Below are 25092 nucleotides of genomic sequence, written 5' to 3'. Positions count from 1 at the left end.
CGGGCAGCGCGAGCAGGGCGAGACACTGGGGGAGTCACCGGTAAGGCGGGGTTTAGTCAGACTCACCATGTCACACACATTGTCTTATTTTGTTCTGAGTGAAGGAAGGTTTTTTTTTCTTTAAGAAACATTAACAGAAAGCAAGCAAACAAACAAACAAAAACAAAACCGAGTCTGTTTTTCCAAGCTAAAAAACATAAATCTAAAAAACTTTCTACTTCCTACATATGTGCACTACAATCAGTTTTGAAACCAATGCTTCTGCTCCATATTTTGCTCACTTTATGTATGAAATGTAAGCGTTTGGGATTCAGCCTTGAAAACTTGTCGCTATAGCGACACCTACTGACTATCTTATGTGTCGCGTGCCAACATCTACAGGGTGTAGAGAACGTCACCCCAATTCAGTGTTGCCATATCCGCTGTTATCACTCATATCTCTCTGGCTTTGGTCGGTGGTTCACTACAGGTATATCAAACTTTCCTCAAGTTCCAACAACCACGCTAAATGTTATATTGTATTTTATGTTATGAAAATATTAGATTTATCTCTGTGCACGATTAAAATTTAGAGTTTAAATATGAAATGCTGTTTAGAAATAAAAAAAATCCTACAGTAAACGGACCTAAACTTTATTTTACTGTAACAGTATTTGAGAACTTTCCCTAAACAGTTCTATCTTATTTTATAAATGTATAATTTAATTGGTCCTTTATAGAGCTAATTATTATTAATGTTATTATTATGATTTATGTAATTATTAGTGCTATTATTGTTGTTGTTATTATTATCGTTGTTTTCATTATTAATAATATTACTATAATAATAATAATAATAATAATAATAATAACAAAAATGACAACAACAACATAAATAAATAATAATAACAACAACAACAATAATAATGATAATGTTATTATCATTATTTATGTTGTTTTGTTATTATTATTATTATTATTATTATTATTATTATTATTATTATTATTATTATTATTATTACTTTATGTTTTTAAAGTTTGGGTGTTGTAATGTCAAAGAGATCTGGCAACCCTGGTCAAATAAGACTTCCCCCAAAATATTGCGGGAGAATTGAGCTCACAACAAGCTGAAGAAGATTAGCTTTAGCCTTAGCTTTGACGCTTAGTAGCCTACTCTGCTTTGTCTGATTACAAAGTAAGGAATCACTAACACAACTTTAGCTGAAGAGACGCGATGCGGACATTAGAGGAGGTTCAGAACACGCTACAAATCGCCAAGTTAAAGGAAGAGGATCTTCACCCTGTAACACACTGTCTGTCATTCAGCAGCAATGTTTCCTCTGGAGATTACTGCCTCATGGAACTGGACGACACACTGTGTAAACACATTGAAGCAGGAAGGAGGTGCTCACTGTTTTATTCTGTTGTCTCGAGTGACCAGAACTAGCACAACAAATACAACACCACTTTAATGAATTCGCTAGTAACCGTTGTTACACTGCATATTACAGAGCAAAGAAAGCAGGGACAATTATTAAAACTGGACAACCCATACTATATTATGGAGTACTAGCAGATGAACGCCTAACGCTACAGAAATATTTTCCTACTAATAAACTATTTTATACTTTTTATTTCTTTTTACTTCATGTAAAAGAGCTCGTGCGCATGTCTACACATCGCTGTAATGCAAGTCAAAATGTTCAACACTCCAGATCACGTGACTAGAATTCCTCTTTACCATAGTTTACTTTATACATTTTATATATAGTCATTAAATGCACGGCGATATCCATGATAGCATGGCGGTCTTATACAAAGGTATAAATTATTTTACACGGCCAATGGGTTTTCAGTGGAGTTGCATATCCTGCACAGAGTAACAAAGGTTACTCTAACATTATTTGACAGGGTTCCAGAAGAAAAAAAAATCAGTCACAATTAGACACAAAAGAGATCAGAAACACCAAAGTAAGTCTGGGTTAAAACGTGTGGGAAGACAGAAATGTATTTGGAATAAGTCAGCAACAAGGTAGTAATTTGATTGTGATAAGTGTGAAAACCATGATACTGTATTGGGTTAAATATATTACAAGTGCAAAAAAATAAGACACCTTGAGCATCACTTATCTAAAGTAGTTCTAAGTAAAGTTACATCCCACCTACAGCCACCTCGCAAACTAATTTCTGCTGTTTGTTGTGCCTCTTCACCATCAGTCTCACAATCAGAGGAGACAAGGATGAGCATGCTGTCCTGTGCAGTGAAGACAAGACCTTTGACCTGAAAATAGCGGATACGTCTAATTTGTTGCTGTTTGTACCAGGATGTATTACTCCAGAGCATCTCTCTGATAGTGCATCAGAGCCCAAGCTAGTTCATGCCCAGGTAAGGCCTTATACCCCAGAAGACCCAACTGCTACATACAAGCTGAAAGTTTTAAGTTTGTTATAGTTTTCACAAGTCACAAGAAAAACTGTATCTGTAAACTGTAAAACAGGTTTATGACATTGCAAGACAATTTATCAGTTTATATGTATATTATACATATTCAGTGTTGGTTTCATTAGCAACTTTGCTTTCGGATTGCTTTCATCCATCCATCCATCCATCCATCCATTTATTCATTCATCCTTCCATCTGTAAACACTAGTCAGGCTCATGGTGTATTTCCAAACTCAAAGACTCTGGGCACAATGTGGAAAAACCCCTCGATTCACAGACCTTCAAACACTCATTCATGCCTAGAGGCAATTTAGTGTAGCTGGTCTACTTAACACCATTGGGATGTCTGAGGAAACTGGAGCACCCAGAACAATACAAAGCCTATACAGCGAGAAATGCAAACCTCCAGGCAGCCAGTGAAATCAGTATAAAACCTGCAGTCGTGGAGTTATGAGGTGTACAGTGGGTAGTGTTGCTGCTCTCGGATTGTCCTGTTTCTCTGAATATAAAGTGTTTGAGAATTGAGTACATCTGCAGGATGTAATACCAGTTTGTATTGTCAGATATGGGGTTATGCTAACAGTTACTGGGAGCTGAGATGTCAACGACCAAAGTTAAAGAAAGTCAAGAAGCTGCTTATGGAGAACCCATACAATGGCCCACCGATCGGTGCACAGAAAGAATCTCCAGAGTTCAACAAGGTACAGGAGCAAAGTACATGAAAGCTTCACACACAATGTATTAAATGTGCCAATATAAATGGAGTGAGCAAAAGTGCATAAAGACTTGAATGTTGTATTTATTGTCCTCAGTATACGATGGAAGAACTTCTAGAAAGGATTCAAGGAAGCCGAGAGGAGATTGAGGCCTACCTTCAAGGAATTCATGCATGTAAAATTGATGGTAAGTGCTGCTGCATCAGTATTGCTGAGGATGCTGAAAGGTTAGAAAAGCTTTTCAATGTGTGAAATGTGAGGGTTTTTGTATCTGGGTGCAATGATGACTTAATATTCTTATCATGATAACATTTCACAACAGGCGTTTCTTAAATATCATTGGTCTGACTATATTATTTATTATTTTTTCATCTTTTTATTATGAACTGAATGGAAGAATCTGAAATGATGTATTTTTATCTAATCTTAAATTGGGCAAAGACTTCAAGTATAGGTAAAAGTAAAAATAAATAAAGTTAAAAGGTAGTAAAAGGATCATCAAATTCAGTCCAGCTGTCCGTTATTATACATTTTAAAATCTTACTCTTTTTAATCTACCATTTGTTTTGGCAGTTGGTTGTCAGATATATTTTACATCATAAAACATTGTTTATTGTACAGTTGTTTCAATATTGTGATGGGATATTTTGTCATATCGGCCAGTTCTATTGACAAGTTACAGAAGTTTCACTCAAAAAAGAATCCAAGCACTCGGAGTGCAGTCTCGTTACTCCTTTTTGTACTCTGCTTTCCAGGATACTGGCGGATTTTGGATTTTGATTATGAGCTGAAGCTCCTGGGTCATGTGACTCAGTTGGTGGATTCAGAGTCATGGTCTTTCAGTAAAGTGCCTCTCAGTGTGTGTCTGGAGGAGCTGGCGCCTTTAGAGCCTAAGTGAGTGCAGCTGGGGTTCACAGGGTGTAAATTTACTCATACAGGTGTACAGAACACTCATAAATTCTGTTGTTTTTCACTGGTCATTTGGAATTTATGTTGTTTATTTCTATGTGTAATACGTTAAAAGTAAAATTTAATTGAATAACTGTTGCAAATTTTAGTTAGTTCTTTATGGGGACATGTACTGATCATGCTGCATCATTTTCAGAGCAATGATAGAGCACTGCCTCAACTGTTACGGAAGACGGTATAACACTGAAGGTCAGTAAATTTTGTCTGTGGCTCAGCTGCTGACTTATTCTCCGTTTTTGTGATGAAAAATAGATTAGATTGAGACCCTCCTTACACACACAGACAGTAATAAGGAAAAAACAAGAGGAAAAAGTCAAAATTTTCAGAAATAGACTAAAAATTTCAAATTAATAGTCCAAGTCTGCACTGTCTTCGATTTTGCCCAATATACAAGCTATTGATATCGTCAAAGAAATGATATCCAGAAGAGATAAAACCCATACACTTCTGCACGTTGTGTGTTTTGTCTGAATTTTTCAAACAGTTTCCAGCAATAAATGTAAAAGAGTTCACTTTGTGAACGTTTCGTCTGTCCCCCTTGATCACTCGCTCTGTCCATTGCTCAGATGGTGAGGTGATGTATAAGCTGGATGAGGATAAAGTGTGCAGGGCCATGGCTCAAATGTTGCTGCAGAACGCTGTTAAGTTCAACCTGCTGGAGTTTCAGGAAGTGTGGCAGCAGAGCGTTCCTGAGGGCATGAGCACCCGTCTAGACCAGCTCAGCGTAAGATGATGCACATGTACATATTTGTCAGTGATTTGTTCAGCATTAATTAGGTGACATCTTATTATAGTGGGTTTGATGTGTGTGCTGCTCAGGGCTTGGCTCTGGTAGACTGCAACTCTAGGCCAGAGACCATCTCACTGTTGCGAGTAGAGGATCTGCCTGAGGACACACTGGATCGCTTTAACGCTCTCTTTGCTATGAGGGAGAAGTGGACACAGCAGGACATCGAGCCCTATATACGGTGAGCTTCATACTGTTTGCACATCTGGTCTCTGTATACAGATTTTAATATATATATATTTTTTTAAGTAGGTTGAAAATTGTTTATAGCTGTATCATGTCATGTATTTTACTTTAATTTAGCAATACATGTGGGACCTGGGTGTGTGGCACTGTGCAAGAAAGTACAAGTAAATCCGAATAATTGGTGTATTTTTTTTAATATGCCAAGTTTTTTAATGACATTTAAATCATCTTAATTAAATGTTTCTGTATACAATACTAAATTATACTAAATTAGTTGACAAACTGTTTAATAAAATCCGATATCCCTGGATATACAACACAGACTCCTAAGGCTCCACGGACAACACTTTGATTACCATAAAACTTCTGGATTGTTTTACAAGATAAAGTTACTGTATACTGTAGCTTAAGCATGACACACTGGTTGTAGCCTAAACTTCTACATGTATGATGAGTATATTATTTCTGCTTGTGTAATAAACAGAAATTTCCATTACACCTCACTGCACTTGCTGGAAGAAGGATGCCTTTGTTTAATTTTTGAATGTTTGTTTAAACAGGGATCTGTGTGGAGAAAAGCAAACAACCGGAGCTTTGCTGACTAAACACGCTCGCTCCTCCATGCAGAACGGGATAAAAGTCTACAACTCAAGAAGACCAGTTACAACATGACATATAATTTCACTTCTCTTTGTCTAAGACTCAAATGTTTGTTTCCTCTTTCTTAGTACTTTTACATTTAATGTATTGCCAACAATGTGTTAATAAAATGTATTATAAAACAGTTTTACAGTGTTTTTTAGTATGCAGTACTGTATAGGCTTCCTTTCCACACAGGTATTAGTAAGGCAAAAGTTATGACACTAATAAATTGCTGCTAATTCAAATAAGTTCCAACAATTCTGTTAGATGTATAGGAAGCATACACACCCTAGCTGAGTGTATGTATATTACGCATATAACTCGATATGACCGTGTTATTCAGCTTGAACAGATTATATGTTTTAAACAAATAGAAATATTACAAGTAGATATTAATAGATAGTAAACTTGAGTTGGTTTAAATAAGGCTACTGGGTAATATGTATATGTGTACATTTTAGTAAATAGAGCAAACCAAAAAAATTGTAAAACTAAATCCAAAAATAGAGATCAAACAGAAAATGACAATAAATTACAGCTATTTATTCTTATATGGCTGATTATCATGTAAGAGATAGTACTATGGCTTTTAAGTTTGGTATTGCAGCTGAAGCTCTAATAAACCTGCATCGATTCATTTGCTGAATAGTAGATGAGCTGTCTGCACACATCACATACAAAGATATTCAATTTCACTGAAGATTCACAGTGAGTCTTACTCTCTGAATGAAGAAATTTTTTTTATAGAAATCTTTCAGAACACGGTAAGTTAATTCTGATGATCATATAAAATATTGTGGTGTCAATTCATGTCTCTGTCATGTTCTCCCTTGGATTCAGGTGTTTCCTCCTCAGTCCAATGACATGCATTGTAGGCTGATTGGCATCTCTGAATTGTCTGTAGTAAGTGTGATTGTGCCCTGTGATGGGCTGGATCCCTGTGTCCCCTGCCTTGTGGATGGGCTTCGGGTTCCCAATGACCCTGTGTAGGATAAGCTGTGCAGTAAATGGATGGATGGACTTAAAATTGTTCAATCTATGCCTTGTTATGTGTATGTGGACTTTTTTAGTCTAAATTTTTTGTTGTCTGGTCCATCATTATTTGAATAATGTGTGTTTGTACGGGTGTTGCTTAGTTCTTACTTGCAAGTGAAATAAGGAACTACTAACACGCACCCAACCAACTGAGCAGCCAAATCTCTAATCACTTTTGACTGATGTTTGTGTAATATAATGTGTACTAGGTCAAAGCACTTGCGTGAAGATTAATGCCTTTGTGTCATTCTTGACAATTTGCTCAAACAGGAATCTGTGTGGAAAATGATAACAACTGCAGTTTTGCTGACAGATGAGGAAACACCCCCACCCATCCATGCAGAACAGGATAAAGATCTACAACTATAGAAGACCGATTGCAACATGCCATGTAATTTCATTTCTCTTTGTTGAAGACTGAAATGCTGTAACATCCTAAAATCTGTTCCCTTTTTTTTGCATTTATACACAATGCTTTATAATGTATTATAAAACAGTAATACAGTAGTGTTGTTTTTTTAAATATTGTTGTGGATATTGGCACAGTCGCAAGTGCAAGGCAAAAAACGTGACCTAAAAGAAACACGAGTTCATATATATATATATATATATGTATATATATATATATATATATATATATATATATATGTATATATATATATATATATATATATATATATACATATACATATACATATATATATATATACATACACATATACATATATATATATACATACACATATACACACACACACAAACACACACACGGCTATCCACAGTAACTTATTTATTATAATACAGCTGTGGTTATCCTGAAAAAGTTAATACATAATTATGTTGCTGTTAATACAAATGTGCATTAATTTCAGATAAACATACACAGACTCATGTGATTACATTCAAGGGTGTCAAAGCAAGAAGAACTGTTGCACTGGCACAAATCTATTATGTGTTTTTGTATATATCTTTCAGACTAGGTCAAGTTAATCACATAAAGCAGGTTAAGTCTGACAGCAGTGTGAGTATCATAAGGCTGAGATAAAACGTTTTAAACTGAGCCTTTTTTTGATATTCAGATTTTTGCAGTCTGGATTTTGGTCGTCTGGTCCATCATTATTTGGATTTATTTGAAAATGCACTGGACGGCAGTAATGCTCGATCTCATCACAAGCCAATAAAAGATACTTCTTCTCCGGCATGACCCTCGTTACGACACAGTTGTTGTCCACGAACACGGTAATAAAGTTGAACTCCTGTTTGCTGACACACAAGTTATACATGTATGTTTTACCTCCTGAAGGAGAGCAGACGTTGTCCACTTGTTGTTTCAGGGCGTACGGGATAAAGGACTGAACTGGTCGATTGCACATCCCTACTTGCCTAATAAAAGCTTGCCACTGATTTTGGTCAAGGGTTTCTGGGGCATCAGAACGTACATGCTTATTTAAGAATGCCTCGTAAGCTCCAGTCTTGGAAGAATACAAGCAGGGGGAAAAGTTTGTCTCCGAAAAACCAGTTGCGAAATTGTTAACAAGATATTCCCAAAAGAAAAGGACAGACCCGATGTAGAAGAACATTGTGGTTGTCTGAAAAAGGAATAAATGATTAAATTGAAGTTCTGCTTTCCTTATTTTTTTTTACTGTACTATACTCATCACCATATATTACAGTATGTCTGTTTTTTTAATAAACATTTTACAAACAGGAAAAAAACAAAGAACAAAGAAGAAGAATAGGAAGTAAATTACCAGTGTAAAGCGATATGTAGGCGAAGCAGCTCTGTCTTGCTCTCTGTGCTGACTGACCAGTAACATCTTTGAGTTCTCTTGACCACTTGTTTTTTTTTACTTTCTATTTCGGATGACTTCTGGTGTTATTTAAATAGTTACTTCCTCTTACCAGAGTGCAGTGTTTTTCATTAAGATTTATGCAATTGCATTTTTAGTCTAGGTAATAATACAGCAATAAAATCATGCAACAATAAAATAAATATTTTGCTTCATTGGAATTAGATTAGTATTAGACTTTGAGATTTGTAGGGATAACATGATCTGTTTCACTTAACACAAATACTTGAATCCAATCATATCACACATTTTGCAGACCTGTACACTGTGTTCTATTAAACTCTTGTAATATTGGCTTTATTTTTACCATATATTCAACAATATAAACAATATAAATATAATATAAATATATATAAATATATATTCATGATATCAACTTATCTGAAGGCGAATAAGCTGAAGAATTTTCTTTGCTATATTCATGTGAAGGAAGTAAGTAGCGTGATGTGAAGTGTAGACTTGTTTCAGGAACCACTGAAGAGAACAGCATTACAGGAGAATGACTCTTTACCTAACAGCAATTTTACAAATACATTTTAGAAAATGCATAGAAGCTGATGTTTAGCATAGAATCGGGTTTTGATGCCATTATTGTAAGGGACTATTCCCTACCTGGACACTAGGGGGACATTCTGGCTGTTTTTGTGTCTTGTGCCTTGTGCTTTTTTTGTTTTGTTTTGTGTATCACCTTTGTTTGCCCCACTCTATCCTTAATCCAGGGCTCTCAATTGTCACGCATTGTATTTCTCACGCAGAAAAACTTTTTGACTATTTATCATATATTTAATATGCCGCAGCGCCCAAAATGTATCTGTCCGCACCGCTGTCTCTATGGAACCGGGCAGGAACCAAGCGCGTCTCCCCTGGAGTTCTTATTCGAGCCTGACACTTATCAGCCAATCAAAAAAGGAGGCTACACAATAGCCAATCAGAAAATAGCACTGTTGTATATGGGTAATATTTAACGCAACATCCAATGAAAAAAAAGCATATTCTGGAATTGTTCAACATCACTTTGAGCACAGAGAGGGCTAGACATTTAAAATATGTGTCTCTTGCCTGTCTTCAAAACTTGAGAGCCCTGCTTAATCTGTTCATGCCTCTGCACACCTACTACTTGTGTTTCAATGATTGTTCTCCTCATTTATACCAGTTGTCTCATCTCACGAGTCTTTGTCTCTTCTTTGTTGTCTTTGGTTTGCTTCTTTTTCTGTGTTTCTGGTTTCCTTTTTTTATTTTTTCCCTTAATAAACCCCTTTTTATGTTATCCCTGCATACATGTCTAAATTTTATTTGTTAAGCCAACCCGCTCCCTGACAGGTCTCAGCCAAAAACAGACACAAGACAACCAGTATAAATAAAGCCCAGCCATTCCTGTCAATAATTATAACAAAGCTATTGAAATTCATACAAGACCCTAAAAACTGAAAATTAGACTTACAGAACCAATGGCAGCTTTATTGATGCAGTTGTTCCAATGTACCGCCATATACAACGCGACATCTAGTGTATATATCTATGGATGTTGCCTTGAATTCGGCAGTTCATTGGATCGAATGCCTCAATAGAGCCGCCATCTTGGTACAGGGGACCCCCTCCTCTTTAATGCATCAGCGTCAATGCAGGCACTGCAAGAAATAAAATCACCATAAATCGTCATGAATGCGATTTTCTAGTTTTTTTTCGTTCGGTCAGACATGTATTTATCATTGAGTCCAGAAAGATTTTTTGATATTTGACCAAAAAAAAGGTTTTGATATTAGGATAATCTACTTTTTCACAATATAATGCATAGTGCTAGTAGGTCTAAGTTTATTAGTTACATTCTTCCACTTGAGTAAACTTCGAATGAACAATCACTACTTACCTTATAGCCTACTGCATGCAACACTGCTACAATGGTGTGACAGATTCAGATTATTTTATTTAATGCCATGTCACCAATCAAAGCTATTTTCATTGCAAAAAATATATTACAAAAACACATATTATATAAATACAATAAAAACAAAACAAATATAAACAGCAAGTCATATTATACATTTTTTTAATTAACATACAATAAAAAAAAAATCCAAAACCTTTTAAGGCATAATGTCATTAAATACGTCCTTAAGTGAAGTAACTTGATAAAAGAGCATTCTGCTTGTGTTAAGTCCAGGACAATCTAATAAAATATGATTGACAGATAAGGGAATCTTACAAAACATACATAAAGTTGGTTCTTTTCACCTTTAAGCAAAAAAGCATGGGTCAATTTTTTTATGTCCTCATTAAGAGCTTCGGAATCTACAAACATTGTCGGTTTTCCTAACTGTCAAAAACTAATGGGTAACTAGCACTTAAGTAAAGTTGGCTGCATATTCACAGGTTCAAGTTTCCCGAGTCAATAACTCCTGAGCTAAACGCTCTTATTACACAAATAACACCTATCTTTTTATCGTAGTAATGTATAGAGGCAGCTACAACCCAATTTTCCTCAATATCAGCTTTCCTCCGCGTTGGACAAAATAAGAGACAGATTCCAAGAGACCGTCTGCAAAGTGCAAAAACCGAAAAAACAAATAAGAAAAATCAATAACTTCACCGTAATACACTGTACTGTCACCAACTTCAGCTCACACATCACTGATGTCCTGATAGTTATACTACAACACTTATTTTCGGGAAATGTCTTTTTGTTTATTTTTTATGATTTTTCATAAAAAAATCAATAACTTTAATCAATAACTAGCATGGATTAGCTGCGGTCGTTAACCAATGACTAAAACACATTTCACACCTGTAAATGTGTACATACAATTTCATCTAGAGCTACGACATATGTCATTCTGGTACACTGTGGAGATTATGTCACGAAAACAAATTCCTCGCATGTGAAAACATGCCTGGCAATAATTCATGATTCTGATTCTGATTCTGAAAACAAACCGAAGTAAGCAGAAATGTAATTTCCTAACATTCAGTATCATAAAACACCTTCTCACTTGTGAAATGTCATCCCTTGCTGTCTGGTTTTCAGGTTGCGTTCGATTGAACATCCAAACGCAGCACAAAAGTCAGGCATCGTCCATGAATTCGAAGTACAAGAACCCTGTACCAAGATGGCGGCGGTTTTGACGCATATATATCTATGGGTACACCTAGATGTCGCCTTGGGGTTCTAAAAATGCGTCAAAACTGCCGCCATCTTGGAAGAGGGCTATTCTTCACAGGCTTTTAACAATGCCCAGCCATTACGTTACTGCCACCTGCTGGACAGACATAGATAGGTCCAACCATACAACAAATTCACTGAAAGAAAAAAAATAAAATAAAATTATATATATATATATATATATATATATATATATATATATATATATATATATATATATATATATATATATATATATATATAAAGTGCAAGTGAATGTTAATTTGAACGTTTTGGTAAGAATGTACTGAATTATTGTTGTGAATCACTGCAGCGTGCACTATAATACAATACAGGAAGAGCTGATATCATCATTATTGAAAATTAGATCATAAAGCATCATAAAGTATTATCAGTAACTGGCTATTATTGTAGGAGTTCAGGTGTTTTTAGTGTACGGTCGACTACGCACACACAAATACACACATGCTACTGGAATGTGATATTATGTAATTTACAAATTTCTTTTTGGACTGATTATTAATGGTTTAGTTGTTTGTACAGTATTCATAAAAAGACCACTGATTTAAGCAAAGTGACAAACTAAAGCTAAAAGTTGATGGTATTTGCTTTTGAACAATAATATGGTTAAGTTTACAGATTTTTCCTAATTTTTCCATTATTTGAAGTGTTTTACTGATTCCCAGTATCGCAATACACAGATAACAGTGTGCAGGAAACACAGCAAGTGTTTTGATCCAACCTGAAGAGACTTGAAATAAAGAAACTTGTAAACTACAGTGTATTGAATCTTATAATGAAAATATCACGTCATCATATGGACAGAATAAAATGCGCTGAATTTAAATCAAAACAGTGACGCGTGCTACGTCTTACGGCGTGACATCACAGGATTATATTTTTAAGTTGTTGTTATTGTTCGAATCGCCTTCACAACACATTTTAAAAAATACACTGACTGACTATTTGCATTCCGTCCCGAAAAGCTTCTCGTCTTTTTTTTTTTTACAAAAACTATTATTTGAATGTCCTTTTCTCTGATACCAAAGACATTTGAAGCCCAGCGCGTGAAGACGCCAATTGTTGTGGAGATGGACAGCGCGAGCGCAGAGTGTAAGTCAGAGTACAGAGCAACTTACAGTATAAGACAGTAAAATTAAAGCCGAGGTCTTTAGGCTTAATTATTTTTAAACGGACCAGAGGCACATAAAATATCCAACAAAAGAGATTTATATACATATTTAATAACAAGTTAAACGCTTACACCTCTATTGTAGTATCTATATTATATTAAAGCTCTTCGGAAGAAAAGCCTTGTAAAGTATTAAAATTCATTAACTCTATTGGGTAAATGCCTGGAAACACACAGGCCTAAAAAACTAAGAAAGAAAAGGTTACTCATGGTATAATTGTTATTAACAACACAGGTGAGCACAAAGGATCTGAGTACTTGATGGAGGAGATCAAGTCAAGGTACTCAGTAGGAAAGCTGCTCGGTGAAGGAGGTGAAGGTGGTGTATATGCTGGGGTTCGTCTGTCAGATGGCACTGAGGTAATTATGGACATTATATATATATATATATATATATATACTTGGAAAAAAACAAGATTTAGATTCATATATATATATATATATATATATATATATATGAATCTAAATCTTGTTTTTTTCCAAGTTCCATTCAAAGTGAAGCTGATTAGTCATACAAATAATTCTTAATAGGAATAATTTATGATTATTTGATTCAATTTAATTAGTCTTTTTGCTTGCCATGTTTTAAAATTATGACTTGAATAAAATGAAAGGAAATTAAACAAACAAACAAACAAACAAACAAACAAATAAATAACCTGGCACTTGCATCTGCTCCGCCTCAGTAACATGACAAGTATTATACCTTGTAGTAAACATTTTTTCTAATTGTTTTTTAATGTCAACAGGTTGCCATAAAAGTTTCCCAGGTGGACCCTGACTTGGGAATGATAACCATCGTAAGTACATTCTGAGAAACAGAGAGGCAATACTGTCCAAATAACAAGTGCTTGAAGCCTTAAAATGTCTTTTATCCAAGTGTATTGACTCCAAAGCCATGGTAACTGTGTCTCTTCTAATTTTAGCCTGGAGAGACCACTCCCATTCCCATTGAGGTGGGACTGATGAAGATGGTCTCCCAGCCAGTCCGTTGCCTGAATATCCTGGGGCTGCTGGAATGGTTTGTGGTCCAGAACTACCTGGTGCTTATCTTAGAAAATCCAAGCCCCTGCATGGACCTCATGGACTTTTGTGACCTCCATGGAGGTAAGCTCCCTGAACCCCTGGCGAGGGACATCATGGTCCAGGTGGTTCAGGCAGCTTGTCATTGTTGTGCCAGAGGAGTGTTCCACAATGACATCAAACTAGAGAACATCCTCGTCAACACCGAGACGCTTCAGGTGAAGCTTATTGATTTTGGAGTTGGCGACCTGCTGAAGGCAACACCCTATACCTACTGCCCAGGTAAGTCCATAATAGATATGTGATATTAAAAAAATGCAGTGGAGAGTCGCTTTTAAGATAGTGCTGATGTTTGTTGCTCGTTCTTGTACCTTCAGGCAGTGAACAGTACTTCCCACCAGAGTGGTACAGAGAAAAACGTTACATGGGTCGTCCTACCACCATCTGGACACTGGGCATCCTCTTATATCAGATGCTCTGCGGGAAATGGCCCTTTGAGACGCCGGAAGAAATTATTGCTGGCCACCTGCACTTTCCTCCTGACTTGTCTAAAGGTAAGAAAGTGCAGAAACATCACATTTAGACCTGTAAAATAAGGTCTTTTGCATAGCATAATGGCTTTACACATAACTATTTATTACATCTCTCTGTCATCTTCTATCTCACACACAGACTGCCAGAAGTTTATATTACGTTGTCTGGCACAAAACCCTAAGTCTCGACCATCGTTCAAGCAACTGCTGAAGAACCGGTGGTTGAAGAGCGGCTCGAGGTCTACGCAGGTGAGCTGGCAAGAATATAATAAACATTTAATGTGTTAAAACATAATTTAACAAATTCTTTCCCTGTTGTCTAGATTACAATGATTCTACTCGATTAGATTTAAGTCTTCTAACTGACAAAACAATGATTGTGTAATTATATGATGAACACTTAATTACAATTACAGGAAAATTATTATCTACGCAACTGCTTAGTATTTTCTGTTCTTGTGTATTTTAATGTTTAATCGAATTTTATTTATTTGCTTTGCAGAGCATTCCCATCATTAGGGGACCTGAGACGCTCACAGAAAAAAGGACACCACAAGCGCTCCAAAATGAATTTGCTTTTTTGGACCATTTCTCCTTATTTTCTCCTTCTCCTTTATTCTATAAATCTCTGTATGTATCTTTGTTGGTTTTTATGATTTATGCCACACTGATCTTGTTGTGACAGTAAAATGTGTATTGCTTGTTAGATTAAAAAATCATTCTACACACCGAACAGTATTTTATATTGCTTATATTGTATAGATATCTATGGTGGTATTCGGTTTACCTTCCATGCTGTCTGCATTCAGTCTGCTTATTTATTTATTTATTTATTTATTTATTTATTTATTTATTCATTCATTCATTCATCTATCTATTTATTTATTTTTTAGTTTTGTATAGATATGTTTCTTTTTACACTGTAAATAAACATTATGCACTTGCATCCTTCTTTGACTCTACATCATTCATATTTCTTATAAAAAAAGACTGCTGTAAAATGATCAGCTGTAACATTTTTCATATTGGCCATTTTAATAGTGTCAGACTAAATTAAAATATTTAATTTAAAATTATTTAATAAAAATAATAAATACATGGCAGTATAGAAGTGTTTATCAATGTATGCATCAATACCCACTAACTAGGAAACAGACTAAGTACATTTACATTTCTGGCATTTAGCAGACACCCTTATGCAGAGTGACTTACATTTTATTTCAATTTATACAACTGAGCAATTGAGGGTTAAGGGCCTTGCTCAGGGGCCCAGCAGTGGCAGCTTGGTGGTGCGGGGATTCAAACTCATGACCTTACTATCAGTAGTTTAACACCATAACCACTGAGCTACCACATCCCTGAACATAAACACTGTAAAAAAAAATCTACTGTTCGGTAAAATAGCCAGAGTATTAATTGAATTAGTTCAATATATATATTAATTTGGTCATCTAGCCTATATTTCCAATGTTATGTTTACCCCTGGTGATCATACCCATATATGCACATGCCAAATCCATGGGCATTAACACAGCGAGTTAGTTCTCTTTTTACTCTTTTCCACCAGATTAACAACACAGGTGCACAGAAAGACACCTGCACTGTCTTTCTGTCTTCTTGTCTTTTGTCCTGCACTGTCTTTCTGTCTGCTTGTCTTTTGTCCTGCAATGTCTTTTTTGTCTTGTCCAAGGGCGTCGATTTGGGTAGGAATAGTAGGGACATGTCCCTACCAATATCCAGGGAACTCAATTGTCCCTAGCAATAATTCGAACAAGCCTATATTTATACATAACCACTGATATCCGTCTGTGTCTTGTGCTTTTTTACTTATTTCGTTTAACATTTATCCAGGAATCATTAAATAAGGTGAAAATATTTTACAACGGCTTTCTGTAAAAAAAATAGCGCAACTTGTGGAACACAAACGGTTAACAGATTTACCCCCTGCAAGGAATCCCGTCTCTGTAACTCAACTCTCTAAAATGATTGGCCTTTGGCTTTTTGAGTCCCGCCTCTCTAACCCACGGCTTTGTCTTTCTCGCTAATGTGTTTAGGTCGGCTGCAGCTATATTCCGTTGTATGAAGCAAATGTGCAACGTGATTATGCAGGCTACCGGTATGTGAGGACGAAAGTATTCTTATAACAATAGTTTTATGCACAAAACACGGGGAATGTTGTCCCCACCAATGTCAAAATCAAACTTACGCCATTGGTCTTCTCTCAGACTGTTTGCACCACGTTGCACATATGCACTTTGGACTAACTTACTTAAGTCCTTAGCTCTGACTTTGTTCTGTGTATAGCACCATTTTCCTGGTTGTCTCATTTCACTGCGTACTGCAACAGCTATATATGGTTGAACTGACAATAAAAGCTTCTTGACTTGACTTGCTTTGACTTGACTAATATAAGCGGCACAACAAAAACATTCACATAAACCACGCCTGTGATTAGCAATAACAAGCTCTTGAATAGCCTGGATTCATCCAAATAATCACGCTATCGTGAGCTGTATACTTTAAAAGAAAAGAAGCGCCCATTGGCTGAACAGGACAGTAAATTTGGCAGACAGAGGAAAGGCTCAATCAGCGTGAAGGGGGCGTGAACGATCAAATATGGACCAATCACTGTACGAACACAGTTTATATTCTGTACTGGACAAAAAAGGCTATGGAAATTTCAGCACATCTCTCTCTCTCTCTCTCTCTCTCTCTCTCTCTCTCTCTCTCTCTCTCTCTCTCTCTCTCTCTCTCTCACACACACACAACAATAAAGTAAGAGCTTAAAAACGGAGTGAAAAACATATTGGAGTTTTGTATTCCAGCTGATCTCAGCATTATTCTGCTCACTGCAGGGACTCTGAAAGTAAGTGAAGCTTTTAACCTTCCTTTCCTTTCTCTTACCTTTCTCTCCGTTCTAGTCTTATGGCAAATCATTTTGTATTATGACTATCATAATTATTCAGATGGATGATTATTAAGGATCCACATGGGTTTAAATATCACAACCAAGCAGTTCCAAATGCCAGGCTATATTTAGCTGACACCATAGACCACTATAGGACAATACATTCATACCATCAAATTACTTTAAAAAAAAAAAAAGTGACGTGACGTGACATACGGCTAAGCATGGTGAACCATACTCAGAATTCGTTCTCTGCATTTGACCCATCCAAAGTGCACACACACACACACACACCGTGAACACACACCCGGAGCAGTGGGCAGCCATTTTTACTTTTTATTATCAGGAAATTATAATAACATTGTATTTAATGCAAGACACTTGTATTTTTGTATTTTATTGATATTCTTTTTTATATTATAATATATAATATATATTTCAAGTTTGTACATTTATTTATGTAAATAAATCTTCGTCTAATGAATTCTGCATATATGTGTACTCAATAAATCTAAAAGTCTGTTCAATAAGTTGAAGATAAATTCTTTTACAGAAAGTAAAGACTTTTGCTTTGTGACCGGGTGTATTGTCATGCTGCAAGTAGTCTATGGAATATAGTAAATTGTGGCCATGAATAGATTCATCAACTATCTGTGGCTACAGATAGTTATGTAACTATATAATGCTCCATGTCAGGTCACAAAAAAGTACTATACTAATAACAATAGAAACATTTTGTTGTGTTCATGATGATATCCTATATAGAAGGTCCTTTATTTTGACTGTTGCAGTATTTCATCTGAATAATTATCACTCAACTCCAAGCGGGTTTCTATTCTGTGCAGGTGTCCATGAGAATGACGCTCCTCACCGTGATCCTTTTGACCTCTGTTTTTTCTTTCTGCTCATCTGTTGATATCAACCCGAATCCATGCATGCTAGCAAAGAATAACAACGCTCATGCCACCTTCCTCAAGCGGCATCTGCCCGATGGTGTGCCAAAGACATGGGACCAGAATGTGTGGAACGCACTGCTGAAGCAGATTAAGACGTGCGGCAGACCTACTCAGTCATTTTTCTATGAGGATGACAGGGAGAGTGTGAATGCAGTGTGCACCAAGGCTGGTGGAAAACAGCACTTCGACAACCTGTGCATCAGCAAGGAGAAATTCTCCTTTGTGACTGTGCGTGTAAATCTACAAGAGGGATTGTGTGGCATTAAGAGCATTCGCAACGAGACCAAACACATCATCCTTGGCTGCAACAAATTTCAAGACACATGTCGCCCTGTTCATTTTGAGGGAAACCCAGAAAATCTGACGCCCAGTAATAATAAGCCTGACTGTGGAGAAAGCTCAGGGTCAAACTCAGGATTTAAAGTAGTAATGTCCAAAAGTCTTCTGGTCTTCACTTTAGTAGCTTTGACTTACATTTTGTGATATGGTGTATTAAAAAAGACAAATTAACATGATTTATGATTACACATCTGTGTTACATAAATAGGTCTTGATCATCTCTGTGTTGATTGAAAAATCTTATAGTATTGAATAAACTGTAACAGTGTTGGATTAAGAAATAATGTATAATGTATAATGTTGCATTAGAATATGCTCACTTAAACTGACAAGTTTTTTTTGGGTCCATCTGTAAGTGTATGTACCAATTTCTCGCTAAGGATTTTGCTATGCAGCTTTATTTTATTTATGTGTACATATATTCAAGCAGAGCTGTGTGATAAAATAAAGGTAAAGATTTTTGAATAGCAAGCAGTTTTCCCAAAGTAAACACATAAAATGACAAAAGTTGGAAATTGTTACTGGCTTGTTAAGGGTTAAACAGTAACCAGTATAACTACACACTAATGAAAAAAGCAACAAACGCATTTGCCACCTGGTGGCAGGTTATAGGGTTAGATATAATTGTGGGGTTTGTAGTTATATGTAGTTGAGATGGTGTGTTATGGGTCTAGAACAGAAACACTTCACTAGAGCTGCACCTTGTTCTTAGTATCAAACTCAAAGACAAGCCTGAAACATTTATTAAAATTTACTTCATAAATAAACCCAGTACTATTGAACATACTGACTTGTAGTCAGAGACATTTTTCTCTTCACCTAAAAAAATAATTAAGGTTTATTTCATCAATAAACACATTATTATTGGTATTGCCTTTGACTTTATCTAGGATTTTATATAACATTGCATAATGGCTTACTAAAATGGTTTAGACTATTCTCAGAAATTAAATAAAATAAATAAGGACACACATATTTAGTACATAGAACACAGTACTCTGCAAAAGCTTTAGGCAGGGGTGAAGAAATGCTGTAAAGTAAGAATGCTTTTTTTTAAATATATATATATATATATATCATTACGCAAAATGAGCAAACAGAACAAATCAATGTTTGGTGTGATTACCCATGTGCAGTTCAATTTATTTTGAAGAAGCACAAAGAATCACATAATATTTACTACCCTTTGCGATCAGATGTTGTCCAGCAGTGCTATCAGCTCAGAACTGTCTGAAACCAGTGAGACCCAGGTACACCCATCTTCTCTCTGACAAATTCTAGAAGTCAAGTCAAGTCTGTCTGAGATTACTTGAGAAGACAGAAAGATTTGAAGCAGCCTACATCCACAGATGATCTGTGGTTAGTTCTCCAAGATGTTTAGAACAAACTACCTGCCGATGTCCTTCAAAACTGTAAACTTAAAAAATTCATGCTCTTTTGGAGGCAAAGGGTGGTCAATCCAAATATTGATTTTATATTATATTTTCCTTGCCATGTTTGCTGCATGCTTGCTCATTAGGGATAAATACATTTGAATAAATGTCTATTGTTAAAAGTGCAATGCAAACAAACTAAATGAAATCATACAGTACATGCATACAAACATACATACATATATATATATATATATATATATATATATATATATATATATATATATATATATATATATATATATATATATATATATATACTGTTTCTAACTGAATGAATTAACTTATAATTTGGAAGTGTTGGCTCAATCAGTTTAACTTTTTGGTTATTGTTCAGAAGGTTAAAGGTTGAATCCCCAGCACTGCCAAGCTGCCACTGTTGTGCCCATGAGCAAGGCTCTTAAACCTCTCTACTTCATATCATGGCTATGCTGACCTTGCATGCTGACCCTAACTTCCTAAGCTGGGATATGTGATGAATAGAATTTTAATGTGCTATAATGTATGTCTGACAAATAAAAGCTTCTCTTTTCATTTCTCCTGAATGGTAGGTGGAAGACATGTTTTCAAGTAAATAGTATAATACAAGGTTTATTTATTTATTTATTTATTTATTTATTTATTTATTTATTTATTTATTTGAATTAAGATTCAATGTAATGTGAAGCTAGTATTTGAAAATTTGAGACTGTTTTTATGGAAAAGCCTCTGTATTGAGAAACACTTTGTATTTGTAAAGGTATGTGTTAGATTAAAGTTTTACCTTAAAGTAAACATTAAAGTTTTAGCTCTAGTCCAAAACTATCATCTTCTAGAAAACCTGCCAGGAGGTGGACAAATTTGGGGAAAAAATTGGGGCAAAGTTAGTCTTTTTACCTCTGTAAAATATTTGACCCATGTAGCGACACTAGATGGCACCATTATGCAAATGATGTCCAGAGCCTCTCTGCAGCCGTTCTTCAGGCCAGGCTGAATGGCTGCAGTTGTGGGAACCAGAGGATTTTAGGGATTAACTTCATACTAATGAGTGTTTACTAAATTCTGGTTCTCAATCCTTTTTCATCTGTTCCACATGTTTCACCTCTCATTCACCTTTAACATGTCAAAATCCTTCATTTACTGCTACTCCATGTGCTTCTTTTAAAATGTGGGGAACTGTGCATGTGGGGTGTTCATTAAAATAAATGTCTCAGATTTGGCCTCATGAACAGAATGATTCTGGCTTTGTTGTAGATGGGCTCAATGTGCTATTTTATATCATACCTCATTTCATTAAGAGTACCATACCATGAGCAGATGCATGTGAATGGATGATATACATATATTATAAACATTACAAAGGACATTATAAAGTCTTATGAGGTCACTGCACAGGCTGAACAAACAGAGCAAAGGCAGGCAGACAAGCTGGTACAGTACAGGTCACAGTGGAAAAATGACTGGAGAACCACATGAGCAACAAGGAGGGTCAGTGCACAGAACAATCCCTCTGTGGGAAAAAAGAGGAAAACATAAGCAGACTCTGAAATAATGAGTGTGGAGTGAAAAGCTATGGATGGGTGGAGGAAGGCCACCAGACAGTCAGAGAAGGGTGGAGAGAATATAAGGAACTGCCTTGTACTTTATCTGAAATTTCTGGCCAAAAAGAACAGAATTTAAAAAAAAAAAAAAGATGCTTTGTGCATGAAATAAGGTGTGAGCTTGGGAAAAGCAGTATGTTCTCATTCCCATGTCTTTCTCTCAAATCAATATAAATTCAATAAAAATGGCATGTATACAGTGTACAAGAATTTGACTTGGGAAACCAGAGTAAGAAGCTACATGCATGCTATAACATGTGTTCTGTTCTGCTCATTTTTTTTGTATCATGCAGAGTTCTTGACATGATAGTTCCAAATAAAGATAAATCAAGTCTGCAGCTAATGACAAAATACAAACAGATGATAAACAGAAAATTAAGCTAAAGTGTTTTGGCAATGTGTTGGACCACCACAAATTGCGGTGCTTCAGTGTGTATCGGCATATAGCATTTGTATTGTATTGTCAGAATTCTTCCAAAATATATTCTAAATGTGAAAGTTGTGAGATGTGCTGATTGTGAAGGCTATAGCGTATGATTTACATCATTTTCATACTCAGCAAGTCAGTCAGTGAACCCTTGTGCCCTGTGGACGCCCATCAGGATAGAAAAGTTTCAACATGGGATAAAGGCAATGAGTCAGAATAACTTTGGGTTGATTTCCCTTTAGGGGGCCAAGTGTTTTTTTTGTTCCTTTAATTTGTCACCATCTGTACTTCTCTCAATACCGTGTCTGGCATCTTTGTTCTCTGCATCTCCATTTTTCTAGTAAATTCTTTTCTTCATTGCCCTATTAAAACATTTCCTCTATTTTTTCTTTATCTTTTATATCTTTCTATTTATACCATCTCTCTGCACTCTGCTTCCCTCTCCCTCTTTGCTCTGGCTGCTTTCTAATCCTTTTCTTAATTTCTTTCTTTTTACAACTGATTTTTAAAAGCTGACCCACATGCAGTAATCAGTAGCACAAGGGCTGCTCAATCTTCCAGGATACAGCTCACTGGCAGCTTTGACGAGTCACACACACACACACACACACACACACACACACACACACACACACACACACACACACACACACACACACACACACACACACACACACACACCATGGCTTCAGAGGTATTGGCCGTAGGCTGTTGTGGGTGAAAGAGTTCATTTATTGGAAACAACTAAACTAACAAAACATTAAATATGAGGGCTTATGTTTTTGCAATTCGCATCAGAGGGACAAAGAAAGCAAGATAATCCACTATCAGATCATTCCTCTTTGTGTATTTTTGTGTGTCTAATCTTTTCCTCTTTATCTCTGTGGTTACTCTTCCCCTTTTGTTCCTGTGTCTTTGCCACACTCCCCTTAGTTGCAGGTGTTTTGCATGTTTTATTGCTCTGGTAGATGTTTGATTGGAGTTGGAAGAGAACAGAGAGTTTATGATGTCTTTGTCAGAAAGGGCACTCACAAAAGATCTCATTCCAATACAAGAAAGTGGCAAGAAAGCCTCCACCATTTGCCCCAGTCAAGTGGAAAATGGGGTTTGTGTATCCATTTAAATGTGTGTGGGTGTGCATGCAGGAGTATGTGTCGCATGCTGCACTTTTTTCCGTTCATTTTTCTTGACCTATCCGTTTCTCTCTATCTATCTATCCATCTCTCTCTCACATAATGAATGAACCTGATAATTAGATCCACTGAATGCCAGAAAAAAGAGAGGACTGGGAGGGAAAAAAGGAAGCAATGGGCAAGTAACAGAGGCATCTGGAGAAAACTCACCCCACATGTTGAGTCACGCACACTCACACGTAGGTCTCAAATGACTGAGCTCTAGATGGATGGTGTATGAAAACGAGATCATTTAGCCTGCACTCTGACTCAAACTCACAAAACATGGTGACTCATGATGGCTTAGAAATCCCCTTTAAATAGAGAGAGAGAGAGAGAGAGAGAGAGAGAGAGAGAGAGAGAGAGAGAGAGAGAGAGAGAGAAATTGGAAAACGGGTAAAGGTGAGAGATCAAGGTCAGGGTTTGTGCCTGGTTGGGTTAGTGATTGGTATGAGTTTAATGCATCCAGGGACTTAACAAGCACCACAAATCACTGCCGAACCCTGTAACAGGCTCACATAAAGTTTTGTTTGAATGAATTTGCTTGTGTGTGTGTGTGTGTGTGTGTGTGTGTGTGTGTGTGTGTGTGTGTGTGTGTGTGTGTGTGTGTGTGTGTGTGTGTGTGTGTGTGTGTGAGTGTGTTACCTCAGGGAGAAAAATTAGGAGATTAGACCACAGAAGGAAGTGATTTGGGAGATAAATGGATAAGCGTCCAGGCAATGAGGTTCTGCTTGAACTTCCTCTGCTTCAGCCTGATTTGACTGAGCAAAAGATAAAGGGAGGAATGGAGAGACAGAGTGGCAGAGAAGAACAAAGAAGAGAATGGGAGAAGTGCACTGTGCATTTTGAGTTTAAGAAAAAGCAACAGAGAAGCCATGAAAAAGTACTTAGGCTTTAGTTTAAAAACAGCTCAGTATCAAATGTATTCATGTCTCTCATAGCATTTAATTTAGTACTGGAAAAACCCTAGCATTACATTTGTCTATTAGAACAGTGGAAACAGCACTGCATGTGTGTGTGTGTGTGTGTGTGTGTGTGTGTGTGTGTGTGTGTGTGTGTGTGTGTGTGTGTGTGTGTGTGTGTGTGTGTGTGTGTGTGTGTGTGTGTGTGTGTGGCTAACATGATTAGTGTGATTAGGGAATGTTTTTGCGATATATCAATGTTGATATAAATGTGTATGAACATTCAGAATTCGGTCGGTGTGTATGAAACACTTTGTGATTTGTGGGTGTATTTGAGTGTGTGCAGACACACGTATACGTATGTGTCAGTGGTATGTGTGTTTTTGGTTATGTGAGTCCCCTGAGTGGAGTATCACTTACCGTTCAGAGTTCATGCCAAAGAAACTGAACTAAACGAAACTTTAATCCCTTTCTTAAAAGTGCACAGAAATATTTACTGTCTGCATGCAATGTACCTCTCCTCTTTCCCTAATCTCTCTCTCTTTCTCTCTCTCTCTCTCTCTCTCTCTCTCTCTCTCTCTCTCTCTCTCTCTCTCTCTCTCTCTCTCTCTCTCTCTCTCTCTCTCTCTCTCTCTCTCTCTCTTTCTGCTTCCATCCTCTAACTGCCATTCCTTTTTTTTCTTTGATCTCCTTGTCTGAATCATTCCCTCTCTTATTTTCTGAAGCCTAGAACAATACAATAAAAAATGACCTAAGCACCCGTCCCCGCCTCTCCCTCCCCCAACTCTCTCTTTTTTTGCAGTCCCAGCATCTCTGCAGTGTGCCTCTGGAATGCAGTCCCAGCATCACAAAAGAACAAAAGG

At 36.4% G+C, this 25092-nt stretch overlaps 4 protein-coding genes across 4 annotated transcripts; 3 read left to right on the top strand and 1 right to left on the bottom strand.

The window, feature by feature from the left end:
• The first annotated feature begins 1056 nt into the window (after nt 1-1056).
• dscc1 (DNA replication and sister chromatid cohesion 1) lies at nt 1057-5864 on the top strand. The gene is made up of 9 exons (XM_027148925.2): nt 1057-1383; nt 2197-2365; nt 2986-3123; nt 3235-3325; nt 3894-4032; nt 4244-4296; nt 4674-4831; nt 4927-5075; nt 5641-5864. Exons 1-9 carry the CDS (start codon nt 1214-1216, stop codon nt 5750-5752), a joined length of 1179 nt encoding a protein of 392 aa, XP_027004726.2. The 5' UTR covers nt 1057-1213; the 3' UTR covers nt 5753-5864.
• A 1670-nt stretch (nt 5865-7534) lies between these two features.
• On the bottom strand, nt 7535-8841 carry LOC113644163. Its single transcript, XM_027148780.2, has 2 exons — nt 8509-8841; nt 7535-8346 (listed from the first exon to the last, which is right to left on the bottom strand). The coding sequence occupies exons 1-2, from the start codon at nt 8572-8574 to the stop codon at nt 7786-7788; spliced, it is 627 nt and encodes a 208-aa protein (XP_027004581.1). The 5' UTR covers nt 8575-8841; the 3' UTR covers nt 7535-7785.
• Nucleotides 8842-12631: 3790 nt separating this feature from the next.
• Nucleotides 12632-15358, top strand: LOC113644162 (serine/threonine-protein kinase pim-1-like). Its single transcript, XM_027148779.2, has 7 exons — nt 12632-12877; nt 13192-13316; nt 13706-13756; nt 13883-14261; nt 14357-14533; nt 14652-14761; nt 15015-15358. Exons 1-7 carry the CDS (start codon nt 12790-12792, stop codon nt 15192-15194), a joined length of 1110 nt encoding a protein of 369 aa, XP_027004580.1. The 5' UTR covers nt 12632-12789; the 3' UTR covers nt 15195-15358.
• A 1873-nt stretch (nt 15359-17231) lies between these two features.
• Nucleotides 17232-19501, top strand: LOC125140862. The gene is made up of 2 exons (XM_047811405.1): nt 17232-17378; nt 18266-19501. Exon 2 carries the CDS (start codon nt 18272-18274, stop codon nt 18857-18859), a length of 588 nt encoding a protein of 195 aa, XP_047667361.1. The 5' UTR covers nt 17232-17378; nt 18266-18271; the 3' UTR covers nt 18860-19501.
• Nucleotides 19502-25092: the final 5591 nt, after the last annotated feature.

The sequence above is a fragment of the Tachysurus fulvidraco genome, chromosome 3, assembly GCF_022655615.1.
Source record: "Tachysurus fulvidraco isolate hzauxx_2018 chromosome 3, HZAU_PFXX_2.0, whole genome shotgun sequence".
In the NCBI taxonomy this organism is placed as follows: Eukaryota; Metazoa; Chordata; class Actinopteri; order Siluriformes; family Bagridae; genus Tachysurus; species Tachysurus fulvidraco.
Note: the sequence above shows the minus strand (reverse complement) of the source record. Positions and strands in the feature narration are given on the sequence as shown.